General features: G+C 35.5%; 1 protein-coding gene across 1 annotated transcript in view; it reads left to right on the forward strand.

Moving 5' to 3' along the window:
- LOC144368481 (CD109 antigen-like) overlaps nt 1–17,727 on the forward strand; it is a 79,471-nt gene that overhangs the window by 33,495 nt on the left and 28,249 nt on the right. The window contains exons 16-20 of the mRNA XM_078027430.1: nt 486–599; nt 2,321–2,539; nt 3,288–3,432; nt 7,242–7,418; nt 16,859–16,940. Of these exons, the coding sequence (XP_077883556.1) occupies nt 486–599; nt 2,321–2,539; nt 3,288–3,432; nt 7,242–7,418; nt 16,859–16,940 (737 nt within the window). The remainder of the gene's footprint in view (nt 1–485; nt 600–2,320; nt 2,540–3,287; nt 3,433–7,241; nt 7,419–16,858; nt 16,941–17,727) is intronic.

Genomic DNA, 17,727 nt, shown 5'->3' on the forward strand with positions numbered 1-17,727 from the left:
CCACACTAGTCTAAAACAGAGACTGTTGATTTGGGCAATGGCTTTCAAAGCAGATGATGGAGTCAATATAGCATAAAATAAGAGCAACTTGCTTCAGTATTAGACAGCAACTTGCTTCTGGTCTCTCTGCTTGCCTCTAACTTGAGGTTCTACTAGTGACAGATCCCATGAACGTTACTTTGCTATTTAATAGGAGCATAGAGTCTTTATAGATTTATAATGATTAAATGGAATAATTTGTGAAGTGCCTTATTCCTCTTAGGCATTTAATAAAGTATAGGATTAATAATGTTGAATAACACAAATCAAGACAATTTGATATAATTTATTTGGGAAAAGTTGTTATTTGCCTTCTGTTGGTAGGAAAGCGGAAAATTCTAAGAGGACTTGTAAACTTCACAGGCTTTGTGAGGATTGTTTTTAATTGTATATAGTGTGAAACATTTGACCTGAATAAAAACATATACCCACTGTGTTCTTTCCAGCTACAAGCCTTCCAACCATTTTTCATTTTTTTGAATCTTCCCTACTCTGTTATCAGAGGTGAAGAATTTGCTTTGGAAGTAACCATATTCAATTATTTGAAAGAGGCCACTGAGGTAATGTGTTTAAGGTTTTGTTGCTTGTTTATGTTTCAGGAGAAAACATGTGGATTAGCATAGGTAGTATTTGCACATCTGTGCTTCTAGGCATGCTGTACCTTTCTGGGAGATTAATATGGATGTACTTAGTTAGTTGCTTCTTCTGTAATAACGTCTAGGGAATCATTAGCAGGTCTGTGTACTTCCTCCTTGATTCCCAGCACAGGTTCTCCCCTTCAGCCACAGTCCTTCCTTATGGTTTTGGAGGCATGCCTTTCTCCCTCCTGTCTACCCTGACCCATGTTTCCCCATGGTCCCCCACGTCTAGAATGTGTTGTCACATCTCACTGACGTTCTGTGCCCAGTGCATTTGGCAAATTTATCCCCTTCAGGACTTGGCTTGGAACCAAGATGCCTTTCCTGAGGAATCTAACCTGTTCTGCTGTGTTTACAGTCCCCATAGTTATACAGTATATTACACTTTCAAGAATTTATTTTTTGAGTCATGTGCTTTGTGTCTCCTTAGCTAGTCAATTCCTTGGATGGCCTGGATGAGGGCCATTGCTTGTACCGTGCCCACAGTAGTGTTAACCAAATGGTTGATATTTCCCCCCCGAGTAATTAGGGATATGCAATTAACTTTATTGTATGGAAAGGTATTTCTTATTTTTTTGGGTACTGGGGATTGAACCCAGAGGTCTTTAACCACTGAGCCACATCCTCAGCCCTTTTAAATATTTTATTTATTTAAAGACACGGTCTTGCTACATTGCTTACGGCCTTGCTAAGTTGCTGAGGCTGACTTTGAATTTGCAATCCTCTTGCCTCAGCCTTCTGAGCCGCTGGCATTACAGTCATGCGCCACCACACCTGGCTGGAAATGACATACTTTAAAAATATATAATAAAATGTTTAATATTATTATTATAATTACTACTACTACTTTTGGTGCTGAGGATTAAACCCAGAGCTTTGTTCATGGTAAGCACACACTCTACCAGCGAGTCTTTAAAATTTTTAATTGTATTTTTTTAATGTAGTCAGCATGGTACAGTGTAACAAAAGATTTGCAGTCAGAAGGCTCAGTGTCCAGTCTGCCACGTACTAGCAACTAACTTAATTGTAGTTTCCTCATCTATAAAATGGGAATCATAACTATTATCTACACAAAAGTATTTTGAAAAGCAATTGAGAAAATAGATTAGAAAATAATCTGTAAAATGTAAGGCTTAGAGAAATGCTATTCTTGATGAGACTAGCAACTTTGGCATAATTTACAAAAGTTTATAACCAAGATACACTTTAGGATTGATTTCTGAGTCACACTTTCCTTGGAATAATTTTCACGGAGATTCTCAAGGGATGTAATAGCATCTCATCTTGTTTGTCTCATTGTTTTCTGATGGAATGACACAGTTAAATCAGGCTGGTGGTGGTACCTACACCACGTTCTGTGTATAGCCTTATCATTCAATGGCTTTGCATAATGACAGAATTTAATGTAAGGGATAGGACTAGAAATGGAGGTGAAGCGTGCCTTTTCCCCAAATATCTTGAGGTAGAAAGGAAAGCATATGAAATGAATGAGGATTTTCCTTTTCATTCTCTCATTGGCTGAATTTTGGCCTCATCTTTCTCTTGTTTTGAGCTGCAAGTTATAACAGCACTTATGGTGGTGGTAATACACTTTGCTAAAGAGCACTTATTATACAAAACCTCAGGCATTTTTTTTCTTCCAGGTTAAGGTAATCATTAAGAAAAGTGATGGATATGATATTCTATTGACTTCGAATGAAATCAGTGCCACAGGACACCAACAGACCATTCTGGTTCCCAGTGAGGATGGGGCAACTGTAGTTTTTCCTGTCAGGCCAACACATCTGGGAGAAATTCCTATCACAGTTATGGCTATTTCACCCACTGCTTCTGATGCTATCACCCAGAGGATTTTAGTAAAGGTAAATATTGGGAGTCCAAAATAAATGAAAATATGTATGTGGAATTGGAAAGGACAAAGAAGATGATTTTTCTTTTAGTTAAGTTTGTTGGCAAACATAGTACATCTTTTCCTCAATCCTCCTGATAATGCCCAGTTGTTTTCTCATCTCTATGTAAAAATATAACATATATGCTTAGAAATAATTGCCAGTATACTCTTTAAATTTAATCAGGACAGTGAGTTTCAAGATCACAAAGTCTCTTTTATAGTCATTTACATCTTTAGTCTTTGTTACATTGGGATCCTATTAAATCATGGTCAGATTGATAAGTAGATTTGAAATTTTGGAATTCTCAGTGCCTGTAGAAGACATTCTGCAGAAAAAGACAAGTCAGCATAGCACATGTGCATTTAGATTCTGGGGTGAGAGAGCCCTCATTTTGTATCTCTGCGCTGCTGAATGTGATTTTGGATGAAATATTTACTCCCTCTCTTTCGATAATAAATAGAACCTACCCTATACATTTTTTTTCTCATCACATTTCACCTTTGTCATTTCTACCACACTCTGTGAAACTTTTTTCTAATTCAACTAGAAGGTAAACACTTAACAGATTTGAAGTAAGAATTAAGAAATGGTAATTACTTATCTAGCTGTATAGAAACTGTAGAACAACAGGCCTGGTGTTTGTGTTCATATCTGCATATAGTCCTCTGTAAATAGATGTGCAGAGACCATATTAATTGTGTTCCTTTTTTTTCAATAGGCTGAAGGAATAGAAAAATCATATTCACAGTCCATCCTACCAGACTTGACTGACAACAAACTGCAAACCACCATGAAATCTTTCAGTTTCTCATTTCCTCCTCATACAGTCAGTGGCAGTGAAAGAATTCAGATCACTGCAGTTGGTAAGAATATATTCCCTTCTTCTGATTAATTTGTATGTAATAATATATATTATTCATTTATTTATATATGTATTTTCTTATTTATTTATGAGAATTTTTAATTGGTCCCAACTGATGATTATATTAGAAAGGTTAGCAAATTATGTGTCCTAGAATAATCGCTCTTCTCAGTCTTATGTGCATATGAATCAACTGGGGATCTTGTTTGAAAGCCCTGTTGGTGGGAGCTGGGATTTTACGTTTCTAATCAGCTCTCAGGTATATTATCGTGAAGCTTCTGGCATATCACACCATGAATAGCAAGGTGCTACCCTGCTGTGGTTGGATGAAAGGGTTGTTCCTAAAAGCATAGCTTCTTAGCTCTTGTCCACTGGTGAGTATCAGAATCTTCTGTGAAGCTTGGTAAAGACACAGATATCTATGCTTTACTCTAAACCAACTATAGTAGAATTTCTTGGGTAAGGCAGGTACAGTGATTGTAATAACCAAGAGCTGGGAGCTACTGCCTAGAGCAGTTAGTTCTCTGCAGGACACAGGTTACCTTGAGGATAAGAAACTATGCACTGACTCTAATTATGTCTCTTAGTAACTTTAGTGCCTTGCAATCTAAAATACTTTAGAATTAAACATAACCTTTGCACACTGGTGTCTTAGGGTTCTCTAGAGAAACAAAATCTCACATTAATCTCATCCAGAAACACCCTCACCAGATACACCCAGGAATAATGTTTAGTCAGGGCACATCTCTTCTACTTAAGTTGACACATAAAATTAACTACCACATCTAATAGGTCCTTCTAAATGACATAGATGAATACTCTTATAAATTATATTTGACAAATAACTGTAGAAAATGTATTAATTAAAGACATCTAAATAGTTTGTTAGGCCTTTAAGACACCAGGATTTCAGGCCTTCAGACTTTTAAAAAAATCTTACCTACAGGTGTAATATTTGTAAGCACAAAGAACTAATCACTGTGCAGAGGACTTTATTTGAAGCCTGAGATATAATTTTTTAAAAGAATGAAAGAAGCTCTCTGTTTAAGAACATTCTGCCTATGCTTCTCTCACAGTGTTGATATTCTGGGAGATGCAGAAGAAATACAGTGCAGGTACAATACACATCTGCATACGCACATATAGAAGAATCCCTGAATTAAAAAAATATTCTTGTTAGTTGTAGATGGACACAATACCTTTATTTTATTTTTATGTAGTGATAAGGATTGAACCCAGTGCCTTCCATGTGCATGGCAAGCACTCTACCACTGAGCTACAATTCCAGCCCAGAATCTCTGAATTTTAAATGTATACTATCACTCTCTAAATAGGAATGAGTCTGTCCTATCTAGGGTCACAAAAATACTCAGAGGTTTAACTTTTTTTGCTGAATGCAAAGAGTGGATTTTCAAATTTTATTTTTATATGATTAAAAAAAACCTTTGAGGTCCAAAATGTATGAATTCTAGCTTGTTACTTTGGATTTTGAAATTGTAAATTTATGTTCATTTTGAATATTAAAAATGTAAATTTTCAGGGGTAATAATAAGAACTGTATTTTTTTTTTGTGTTAACATCTAAAGCTTGAGACATTTTGGCATGCCTGCATCTTGTTCATATGAAAGAGATCTCTTTTTTTGTATTCATTTTTTGTTAGGATCAGATTTTCACTAGTTATTTGAACTTGGCATGGTGTAAGTTTTCAAAGTAAATTACATAGCCGAATACTCTTCTTCATACAGCTAACAACAGTAGGGGTCAAAATTAAAAACTCAAGCTGTATCTGAATTTTTACTTATTTCCCAAGGGTGTTTGAATGTGGGTAGAAGAGTCTGTTAAGTATCTGTTTTGTCTTATTTTTAGATTCCTACCTTTGAAGAATATTCCCCATATTTTTTGATCCTAAAGGTCATTGGAAACTTATTCTTGTTATTTCTACTTTGTTGCTGCCAAATAGAGGACAGTGAAAAACACTACCACCCCTGTTTTAAGAAATAACATTTGCCAAGCATTTGTATTACGTTAGTAAGAAATAAAGAGTTCTAGTCATGTAAAGAATACTAATAATAAAACATTTTGTTCATGTTTAAGAATGATGGGTCCTCATGGTCCATTTCTTACATTTTTATTCAAGATTTAAAGAAGAAATATTTTTTGCCTAATTTATGTCACTTTTTTCATATTTTATTAACATGTTAACTTTATGATTTTATAAGTCACTGTGACATTTCCATACGTGCATATATTGTGCACTGATCATGTCCAACCTCCCTTATATATTCCCTCACTCTTTCCTCTCATTTCCCTTTCCCAAGTTCCCTTCTCAGTCTTTAGTAGGTCCTTCTTACTTTAAAGCTTTTTTTTTTTTTTAAGTTTCTACATACAAAAGAAAACATGTGATACTGTCTTTCTGTATCTGGCTTATTTTGCTTACATGATGACCTTACATGTTTATCCATTTTCCTGCAAATGGCATGATGTCATTCTTTATAGCTGAATAATATTCCATTTTTTGTGTGTATATATATCTATATATATATCAGTTTCTTTATTCATTCATCTGTTGACACAAATAGGCTGATTCTATATTTTGGCTATTGAGGTAAGTGCTGCAATAAACATGGGTAAGGAGGTATCTCTTCTGTATGCTGACTTCATTTTTTCTGGATATATACTCAGGAGTGGGATAGTTGAATCATATGGAAGTTCTGCTTTTAGTTTTTTTGAGGAATGTCCATATTGTCTTCCATAATGGCTGTACTAATTTATATTTCCACTAATGGCATATTAAGGGTTCCTTTTTCTTCATATCCTTCCCATCATTTAGTTTTTTAATTGTTTGTTTACTTTTTGATAATAGTCACTCTAACTGGGGTGAGAATTAATCTCAGTGTACTTCTGACATGCATTTTCCTGATGGCTAAAAATATTGATCATTTCTTTCCATATATTTATTAGCTGTTTCTATTTATTTATTAGTTGCTTGTACTTCTTCTTTTAAGAAGTGGTTATTTAGGTCATTTGCCCATTTACAAATTGGATTATTCATTTTTTTTTTGTTCAGTTTTTTGAGTTCTTTTTATATTCAGGATTTTAAAACTCTTTTAGGTGAACAAATGATAATGATTTTCTCACACTCTGTAGGTTGTCTCTTTACTTTATTGATTATATACTTAGTAGTACAGAAGCTTTTAAATTTGATGTTATCCCATATATCATTGTTTCCGGAGCGATTAGAGTCCTATTCAGGAAATCATTGCCTGCAATGGTGTTTCCTCTGTGTTTTCTTCTAGTAGTTTCATAGTTTCAGATCTTAGATTAAGGTCTTTGATTCATTGTGAGCTGATGTTTGTACAGGGTGAGAAATAATGTGTCAAGTTTCAATATCCTGCCTATGAATATCTAGTTGGCCCAGCACCATTTATAGAAGAGAATGTCCTTTCTCCAGTTAATGTTATGTTTTGGGCACCATTGTTGAGAATAAGTTGCCTGAAGGTGTGTGGATTTAGTTCTGGGTCCTCTCTTCTTTTTGTTCCTTGTTCTATGTGTTTATTTTTATGCCAATATGCTGTTTTTGTTACTGTGAATGTCACATGTTTCACTGAGCTAAAAGTCTCCTAATTTATCATCTAATTTACAAGTTCAGTACCATTGCATTATTATTTTTCTGGTCAGGTAATTTATGTAAAGATTCCACTCTGTTCTAATTGCTTCAGTGACAAATACCTTCTGTTTTCAGTGGAAGACTTGCCGCCTGCAGATAACTGTGAATGACTACTGAATGGATTGCATGTCTTGTGCTTTCAGGAGATGTTCTCGGGCCTTCCATCAATGGCTTAGCCTCGCTGATTCGGATGCCTTATGGCTGCGGTGAACAGAACATGATCAATTTCGCTCCAAATATCTACATTTTGGATTATCTGACAAAGAAGAAACAACTGACAGATAATATAAAAGAAAAATCACTTTCATTTATGAGGCAAGGTAAACATTTTAGAAATATACTTTTATTTGTAATAAAAAGTTTGACCTTTTTTTTTTTTCCAGGCAGAGTTTGCCCTAGACTATATTTCAGCCTAGATGGGTATTGTACTGGTGTGCAATGGTGGGACCAGATGGTGTTGAATGTGTTAGAAGCTGTCACCATCCTTCATGCAGCTAACTGTTCAGTAACTGCTGCTAAGGTGTTCTCAGTGGCTTAAGCAGGTAGTTTCTAGAGGGTTTGTATTATAATAAGGGATCTGAAATTTAAAACTCTTTTAAAAATCTAAAAGAATGAGTGTTCCTTTATTCAGTACACATTTATGGAGATCTCTTAGTGCCAGGGTCAATTCTAGTGCTGAGGAAACAGAGGAAGTTGGGGCCTTTCTTGAAGAATCACTGTCATTGGAGAAGACAGTGTCCTATGATGGGGACCTTCTCACTGCATTTAAAATATCCATCAGATGGAATTTAGGAGAGGAGTGTTTGTATGGAGAGGACCTTCCAGCTTCTCAGAAAATGCCATATTGGTAATGACTCTGCCCTGACTCTCTGAGAGGTGGCATTGTTTATTTTTTTATTTTTTCATTTTATTTTTTTTAGTTCTATTGATTTTATTTTTTAAATACATGACAGTGGAATGCATTACAATTCTTATTACACATATATATGTATATGAAGAATGTTTATACCCAATTCGAGTCTATATACATGTCCTTAGGATAATGATGTCTATCACATTCCACCATCCTTGCTAACCCCCTTTCTTTCCCTCCCTCCCCTCTGCCCTATCTAGAATTCATCTATACCTCTCATGCTCCCCCTCCCTACTCCACTATGAGTCAGCCTCCTTATATCAGAGAAAACATTCGGCATTTATTTTTGGGGGATTGACTAACTTCACTTAGCATTATCTTCTCCAATGCCATCCATTTAACTGCAAATGCCATGATTTTATTGTCTTTTATTGCTGTGTAAAATTCCATTGTGTATATGTGCCACATTTTTTTTATCCATCCATCCACTGAAGGACATCTAGGTTAGCTCCATAGTTTAGCTATTGTGAATTGTGCTGCTATAAACATTGATGTGGCTGTGTCCCTATAGAATGCTGTTTTTAAGTCCTTTGGGTATAGTCCAAGGAGAGGGATAGCTGTTAAGTGGTAGTTCCATTCCCAGATTTCCAAGGAATCTCCATACTGCTTTCCATATTGGCTGTATCAATTTACATTTGGTGGCACTGTTTAGATACCAGATGGCTTGGCCACTTGCTAATATCCACAGTTACCAGGATTGAGAGCTTATTCTGTAGAAGGCAGTATTCTAAGCAATTTATATCTAATATCTCATTGAATGCTCATAATGAATATTAGCATGACCCCATTTTTACAGATGAAGAAGTGGAGGCATTACATGACACCTTCACCAGGGTCATGTAGCAAGTCAGTAGCAGAGCTGAAATTTGGACCCATCTGGCTCCAGAGTCTGTGCTCTTAGTATTTACATCTAGGAGCAAAATGAAGAATTCTGAGATATTTTCAATAATAATAATAATAATATAAATATGATTTTCTGGAATATTCCAAAAATTATCCTGAAGCTACAGTTTCAGTTTTTGCATTTCCTTATTAGAGGAAGATCACTGTGTGACTGAGTTTTTCCTGTCTGTGTGATTTGTATGCTGTCCTTCAGATTCATGAAGATTTGAATGTTTTATACAAGATGATTGGAAAATGCTTGTTCAGTATAATCTAAGTAAAGTATAGTTCAGTGTTTTCCAATTCTTAAGTTCTTGTTTTTCTTTCTTATAGTGAATAGGTTAAATGCAAAGAGAGGCAAGCTGTTAGCCCTTTTGTTAAATTTTGAATAAAAGAATTGGAAAACTCAGTAAAGACTGCTTTCATGTGAGCTCTTCTTGCATGTTCCCTTATAATTTAGAGACCTGTTTAACCTAAAGTCTGTGTAGTAATGGTAATAGCAACTAACCCTGTTGGAAAGCCCTGTACATGTTTCAGTTAATTCTAGGAGGTAAATGGACTGCTATTTCTATTTTATAGATGAGGAAATTGAGGCACAGAGAGGTTAACTAACTTACCTATGGTTACTCCCAGGTCATCTGGTTCCGTCCATGATCTTCCTCAGAACACTGCAGCATAATTCCAGTTTGCAATGCTGTTAGGGTGTTAGAAGCAGTGGGATAGAATAGAAGAAGACCAGGAATTGGACCAAGATGCTGGAGTACCATTAATGTACTGAGGTCTTGGTGAATGTTCAGATAAAATGGTGAGAGAGAAACATGGGGTCCTGTGGGGAAGGAGACACCACAGGTTAGAATCTGTAATGTCAGATTACAACAATGTGAACGATTAGGTGTTGGATTCAAGTAGATGAATTACTGTCTGTGGGACTGGATGGTACACACAAAGGCTGAGTGGGAGTCAAGGGGTTACATCAGGAGCAATACAGGCAGTTTATGACAAACTAGGGTGACCAGGATTTGGAATTAGGGCTAAATGTGTTCTGAGTTCTGAGTGAGGATGGAGATACTGGTATATTTTCCTTCAGATTATGGAAAGGTCCTGCAGACACTGACTGGTTCTCAAACCCAGGAGGTGGTTTGGCCCTTTAAGGACTCAAAGATCTAGCATTTTATTTGTAGAGTTTTCCACTTAAAATTGCCATTTGTTATACATATATTTGTGGATTAGTTATATTTTAAATGCACACATATAAAAACTGTTTATTTTTCAAATTCTATCATAATTTTGTTTAAGAAGTGCTATTAGAGCTCTCTATGGCATATTGTGTGCCATGCTTAAAAATATGAGATCTTTATACATTGGTGTATTAGTTATATTTAAGAAGATGAGTAAAATTTATTAGAGATTATCCTAAGTTAACTCTGCACATTTAAAAACAAGATCTGGTGTGTAGTCAAGATTTAGTTTGTTTGGTTTCAAGAAAAGAGTGCATTTAAGAAGTACACTGGTGTTTTTTAATTTGTTATATTCACTCTTTGTGATATTTTAATACAGTGAAGTGAAATATTTCAGGAAATGCCATAATTTCATATCTATATATGCTTTATGAACTTTGGCTAATCTAATACTAATGCTTTTGAAAGATGGAACCTTAAAGGAATAGTTTGAAACATTTAAGGAATGATAACTTGTCCTTTAAAGATAATTTGAGGGGCTGGGGCTGTGGCTCAGTGGTAGCGCACTTGCCTGGCATGTGTGAGGCCCTGGATTCAATTCTCAGCACCCCATATAAATAAAATAAAGGTCTATCACCAACTAAAAAAAGAAAATAGTTTAAAAAAAAAAGATGATTCGAGATTGTGACATAGATCCTTGGCTCTGGGTCAGGAAAGATTTTTTAAAAAAATGACTGGTCCAATTCTTTTCCAAAGAGCCCTTGCTCCAAAAGCAGTGCTGGTTCCTTCAGGCCAATCCTGACTAGGCTGGTGCCAAACTGTAAGTTTTTCTAAGCAGTCCTCTGAACATCTCACTGATTACTTGGAAGCTTTCTTCACTTTTGTTGGTTGTTAGAAGGTGCATAGCAGCCAGAGGGCGAAGAAATGTTTGGTCTCTAAGTGCCAAATGGTCCTCCAAATTGTTCAGACTGTCCAGCACTACTGCTGTAAAGAAAGCCTGTCTTCTCTTGAGAGAAACTGGAGTGTAGGTGTTGTAGCACCCGCTAAGGAGGCAGTCAGAACTGGGCTCTAAATCCTGGCTCCTACCTTGGGATTTTCTAGCCCTCTTGGAGCCTCAGTTTTCCCACCTGATACAGTTGACTTGCGAATGAAATATTTCAGCACTGTATTCAACTGTTAAGTATGTCAGTTATGAGAGTGGTTTCTTCTAACTCTGGAGTTAGGGTTGAAAGTCAGCAAACAAATCCTGTCCATTCTACCTCTAGAAACAAATAAGAAATCCTTCCACCTCTCTCCATCTCAGGGCTCACTGTTCCAATTCTAATAGCATAGTTACTCATCTGGACTAATCCATTGGTTGTCTAATTAGTCTTTCTGCTTCTGTGGTCCCTCCTCTTCAGTATATGATCTCCATATATTATAAAAGGGATCTTTTGAAAATTTCTAGATTATGTAATTTTCTAGCTTAAAGTCCTCCAATGGGCTACTGACTTGGGCCCACCAGGTCCTGAGTGAACTGGCTTCATCCTCTATTTTTCTCCCCAACTGCCACCACTCTCTGCTTCCCTTTACTGGGCTGTCTGGAGCATTCCCAGCTTCTAGCTACTTCCTCTTCCTTCTCCTGGAGTGCTCTTCCCTCAGATCTTTCCCTGACTGTCTTCCTTAGTTAGCTGTGTTTTCCTCAGAGTGACCTTCTCTGACCATTTAGTGACTCTGATTTATATTACTCCATATTGTTTTTTTTCACTTAACATTCTTTAAAATTATCCTATTCGTCATCTGTCTCCTACACTTGGAGAATGAACTCTGTGACAGGGTTTAACTGCATCTTCGTTTTATGACTTTAGAGGTATCTCAGTAAATAGCCAATGGTTGAATGAATTATCCATATTCACTTCTTTCAATGGGCTTTAGAGTCACCGTCTTCATGTGGAGATGGGCCTAGAAGATTTTTGAAGCACTTCCACAATATAGTGATTATCTGTAGACACTCAAGATTCCCCCTGGTCTCAGCGAGGTCTTATCAGCTGGGAAATGTGACCCGTGGTTTCAACATATTCCCCTTTGATCTGGTGAAGTGACTGATGAAAGTTAGCAAAACTGAGCTCCCCAAAGACATCATCTCACATGCTAGTCCAAATTACATTTCAAAGTGGTAGACAAAAGTTTCCTGGTATAATACTTTTCATTATGAAATCAGACACTGATTTCATAATGAAATCAGAGACTGTCTTTTCTTTTGCCATCATATTTGCCCAAGTCCTTTAAATATAGTGTAGTTGTTTTTCTTTTTTAAGAAATTGAAGTGGCTTTGGTGTGAGTCATGATTACATTATTTAAATGTCATTTATGGACAGCGCATTGTTTTACTTAAATCATGCTTGGCCCAGGAAACCTGTAACCTAACCCATTGATTTTTTGGGTCAAAACAACAGCTACATCATTGAATGAAGTGTGTGTATTTTGCTGTTTAAAAAAAGCAAAAAGCAGAATCATAAAATGAAAACTGTTTCTGATAAGGACTGGAAATCCCGTTAACTGAAGATTTAAACCTTATTTTCCTCAGAGATATTCAAATCATAGCATTTGTGGCTTAAGTTTTTCAAGTGAGAATCATACCAAGTCTGGTTGAAAACACTATATTTTTGTCTATTGAAATAAATACAGGAAAAAAATGGGCTTTAGAATTCTGCTGCTGCCTTTGGCCATCACCAGTATAGCTGGAGGTAATAGTGAAGAACCTAGAGGAGAAAAACCCATAAACTTCTCTATCTATATCTCATGTCAGAGAAAGAAAGGAAGTGAATAATGATTATTTTTCTTTTTAGTAAAGAAAATATCTTTATCAGCTTTTGCTAGAGAAAGTGCTTCAATAGTAAAAAAAAAGCTGATTTTACTTCTTTTATTTACATATAATTTTTATATTTAAGGTAAATCAAGCCAAACTGTATTCAGAATGTTACTTTCTTTTTTTTCTTTCTTCTTTTTTTTTTTTTTGGTCTGGGGACCAAACCCAAAGCCCTCCTGTATGTGAGGCAAGTGTTCTACCACTGAACTACATCTGAAGCCCTGGAATGTTACTTTTTGATGTGTTTCTGTAAACAGTACTTTTATCTTTACTATGGTAAATTCTGAGGATTTTTTTTAATTCATACTTAGTCTAAAGAAAATTCATGACCCTGAAATGTATGTGTCCTATTTTGTCATTTGTAAACAGTGCTTTCTGGGTCATTATCTTAAAAAAGTCTCTTGACTTCTTCTGTATTTCAGTTTTCAGAAGTGTCTGACAATTCTGTTTATGTTATTAATTTCAAACTCAAGAGCTGGTCATAAAACTATTAATTTAAAAGCAATAGTCTTGTTTTTTTCATAAACTTTTGGAGAAAACCATGTTTTTGACATTCTCACTTATTGTGATGAAAAGTCATCAACTCAGGCGACTGCTCTGGAATGTTGAATTGTTTTATTAAGAACAAAAGCTGTAGCTCCATCAACAGTGTCCTTTTCTGCTCATGGAGTGGAAATGAGGCCTGATGCACTAGGATGCACTGGAGGACAAACAGCTGAGGGTTCTCCAACAATGCGTGGCTGGTGTAACAGGAGGAGGGAAACCTCTCAGGGGACGCCCACAAAGACAGTCATGTAAGTTCTTCTCGCTGGGTTCTGCTTGTTTCCTTTATTTTTTCCTGGGAGCAGAGCTGGAGGTTTAGACTCTCAGGTTTATCTATGTCAGTTTAAGAAATTCACTCCACAACTGGCTCTACATGTGGCTCCTCTTTTCCTCTGGGCTGGTTGCCCCTGGTGGAAGAATGGTGCTAGTTGTTGATATTAACAGGGAATGTTGGAGGTCAGCCACCTGAGGGGTAATTTCCATAAGCACTGATCTCATCTCCATGATCTCAGCTCTCTGACTGGTTTTACAAGATCTCATACTTGGAACTGCAGTTGTTGATGTGTGGGGGCTTGGAAGTACATGGCTCTCTCCCCCAGAAGAACCTCCTGTAATGATGGAGGGTTCCAAAGGTCTCCTCTCCCCTCCACTTCCCTGTTAGATTGAGTTCACAGTTGAGCTCTGGCTATCTAGTGGATTTCGTCCTGAGACTGTCTCAGACTCTTTTGCTAATATTGTTTGTGAAGATTAAGAAATTATTCTGCTTCTCTGTGATCTCTGATTGCTTCTGATAAATTAAGAGCTTATATGCTTTTTTTTTTTCAGGGTTGTATAAAAACTAAAACATGATGAAATGAACTAAGTAGTGTTCATAATAAAGCTGATGATTTATTTTTTTCCTATTTTTATTTGTTTTTTTGAATATGCAGAACATTAACATGGTTCTAAAAGTGAATTTTATTATTTTTTTGGGGGTACCAGGGATTGAACTCAGGGGCACTTAACCACTGAGCCATATCCCCAGCCCTATTTTGTGTTTTATTCAGAGACAGGTCTCACTGAGTAGCTTCCACCTTGCTTTTGCTGTGGCCGTCTTTGAACTTGTAATCCACTAAGATAACAGGCATATGCCACCGTGCCCATCCTGTGAATCTCATTTTTAAAAGTATATTTAAAGAGATCTCTTTCCCTCTCCTTTCTCTTCTTCCTACTCCCTGTGAGTAACTGACTTTATTAGTTTCGGGTTTATCTTCTCTTTTTGAAAAAAATAAACATATACTTGTATGCTTTATATTTCCTCTTTTTTCTTGTACAAAAAGTAGCATATAAGATATGCTATTTTAGATTTTGGCCTTTTAATTTAAAGGTATGTCCAACAAATGACCCTACATCAGTTTATTGAGATATTCCTCTGTCGTTTTTCACAGTCACATAGTACTTTGTTCTACATAGATGTAATTGTTTATTCAACCAATTTCTGACTTGGGTACTATTTAGGTAGTTTTCAATATTTTATAATTACAAATAATGCTAAAATGAATAATCTGCATATATAGTTTTATGTTATTGGGGGTGTGTCTCCAGGGTAGATTCCCAGAAGTGGGGTTACTGGCTCAAAAGGGGAGAGACACTCTCCTAAATAGTTATATCACTTTGAATCTCCTTTAGTGATGGACGAATACTATCTTCCTTACATAATGAGTAGTCAAGCTTTTGAATCTTTGCTAATCTGATAAATAAGATATGGTAACTCACTGTAATTTTAATTTGTATTTTTCCTATGATGACGTTGAGCATTTTTCATATATTTAAGTTCATCTTATTTTTTTTTTATGACTTGTCTATTCTTGTCTTTTTGTTCACTTTTTTTCCTATAGGACTTAAAAAAATCTTTCCCCTGAAGTTTAAAATTTTTTTATATATGTATATATAATGTCAACATATAAATATACAAATACATTTATTGATTAATATTATTTATGTTAGCTATTTATCCATTTTATATGTTGCAATATGTCCTTTTATTTTTTCAACTTATAGTGGTTTATTTTTCATTGAGGAATTTAAAATCTTTTTTAATAGTCAAACTTTTCAATTTTTATTTTGTCTTATTTGGTGCTTAGAAAACCTTTCCCACATCCCAGAGACCAATTCCTACCGTTTGTTGAGAGCTTAATGTGCTAAGGACTTTTCATGCAGTGTCATGTTTAATCATTGAAAGAATTCTTTGAATTATTTGGAGCTGGTTAGACCTTGGCTAATCCCACATTCTCTATCTACCAGTTGTGACTGTGTATGTAGTATTTTTATACTCTGAGTTTCAGCCTCATTATCGGTATAAAGAGGATAATAATAGCATCTATGCCACAGGGTAGATGTTGTGAGAATTACCTGAGTTAATACTTGCAAAGGACCCTGAGCAGTTCTTGATATCTAGTCAGTGTTGAATGAAAGTGGATTATTTAATTACCATACTATAATATTTCGGTTGTATAAAAAGATCATAATCTAATGTTCCCTTCTTCAAACTAAGCAAAATCGTTATCACTTTAAACGTTCATATTCCTTTTTCGGTTAAGTCTTAAAGATTACTATGAAACATAGTACTTTCTTTTCTTCACTATGTGTTTGGCCTATGATTTCTCAGTCATTGGACTTGGTCCTGTATGTATTGCTTTGCAAATATGAAACAACTGCATCTGATTTGAAATAATTTGTTTGCAAATATGAAACATCTGCATTTATGAAGACAAATATTCGAGCCTTAATATCCCTCTCCAATTTTTACTTTTAAAACTAATCCTTCAGTTTTATGACCAAGTACTTTTTTGAGTGGAAATGTAGAATTGCTGTGGTATGCTGACCATTGATGTTTTGTTTTGCCTCAGTTGGCCATGACCAAAATATTTGAGATGTTATCTCAGATTAATAGCATTTCCTCTTATCTATTGCTGGTATATGAGTAGAAAGTATTTTTACTGTTTGAGGTCTTGTAAACTTTAATTATGATACCATAGGAAATACTATTTTTTTTTGGCATCAAATAATTTTAGATGACTAAGCATAAAAAACATCTTGGTGAACACTGGAGCATTAAATAAAACTCTGCCTTTAATTTGCTTGCTTTTGAAGGTCTCCAAGTGTTGTCCAAAATTTAAAGTCTTTTGCATTTAATTTGGGGTATTACAGTTCTTATTTTCTGCGTTCTGCTTTAAAAGTCCTAGTATTTAAAATTTCCTGTAACACTTAACATAGGGAGTACTCATTATTAGGTGTGGGTTTATGTTTTCATCTTTCCACTTCTCTGCTCTATTTCCTCAACATGGAGTCATTATTAGAAACTTTTATTATGGCGAGGTGATTACATTGAATACTAGTCCATTTCTGTTTCTTCAGGTTACCAGAGGGAACTTCTGTACCAGAGGGATGATGGCTCCTTCAGTGCTTTTGGGAATAACGACCCTTCTGGGAGCACTTGGTAAGTGATTTTTCCAGTCCAACACATGTGTCATGGCATGGGCTTTTACTAGGTCACACTGGCCATGGAACCGATAGACATGTCTCTGTGTATAGACTTGGCAGCTGCTTTTCTTACAGTCCCATAAAAGGGATTATCTTTTAAAGCATGGTTTAAAACATTAATAAATCAAATACTTTTTACTTAGAAAAGATAAATTACAATTTCTCTTTTTGTTTGTTTTTCTCTTATTTTTTGCACTAAAAATATCTTGTGATAATTATGCAGCTGACAAGGAAAATTCATCATTGTAACCTTGTTCTTTCTATAAGCTGATCTGATTAGTGCAAGTGTTTTGTTAATACAGTCTATGTGGTTTATTTAAGGTTGTTTTATTTAAAAAAACACAATGATTAGATTAAATAATGAGCATTTGGAGTTTCCTCTTGAATGAATCTCTATGTGGCTGATTTTGGATAATTAATCTCTCTCTTTGTACTATCTTCAATTTCATATTTCAGAATAAAATTGACTATGTTAGTCAGTTTTTTGTTACTATAACAAAATACCTGAGATAATCTACTTATAAAGAGAAAAGATTGAACTGGTATATAAACTCAGTGGCAGAGCATTTGCCTAGCATGTGCAAGGCCCTGGTTTGATCCTCATTTCTGAAAAAAAAATGTTAAAAGAATGTATCTACAAAACTTTTTTTTTTAAAGAGAGAAAGAGAGAGAGAGAGAGAGAGAGAGAGAGAGAGAGAGAGAAAGAGAGAGAGAGAGAGAGAAAGAGAGAGAGAGAGAGAGAG

Source organism: Ictidomys tridecemlineatus, chromosome 2, assembly GCF_052094955.1.
Source record: "Ictidomys tridecemlineatus isolate mIctTri1 chromosome 2, mIctTri1.hap1, whole genome shotgun sequence".
In the NCBI taxonomy this organism is placed as follows: Eukaryota; Metazoa; Chordata; class Mammalia; order Rodentia; family Sciuridae; genus Ictidomys; species Ictidomys tridecemlineatus.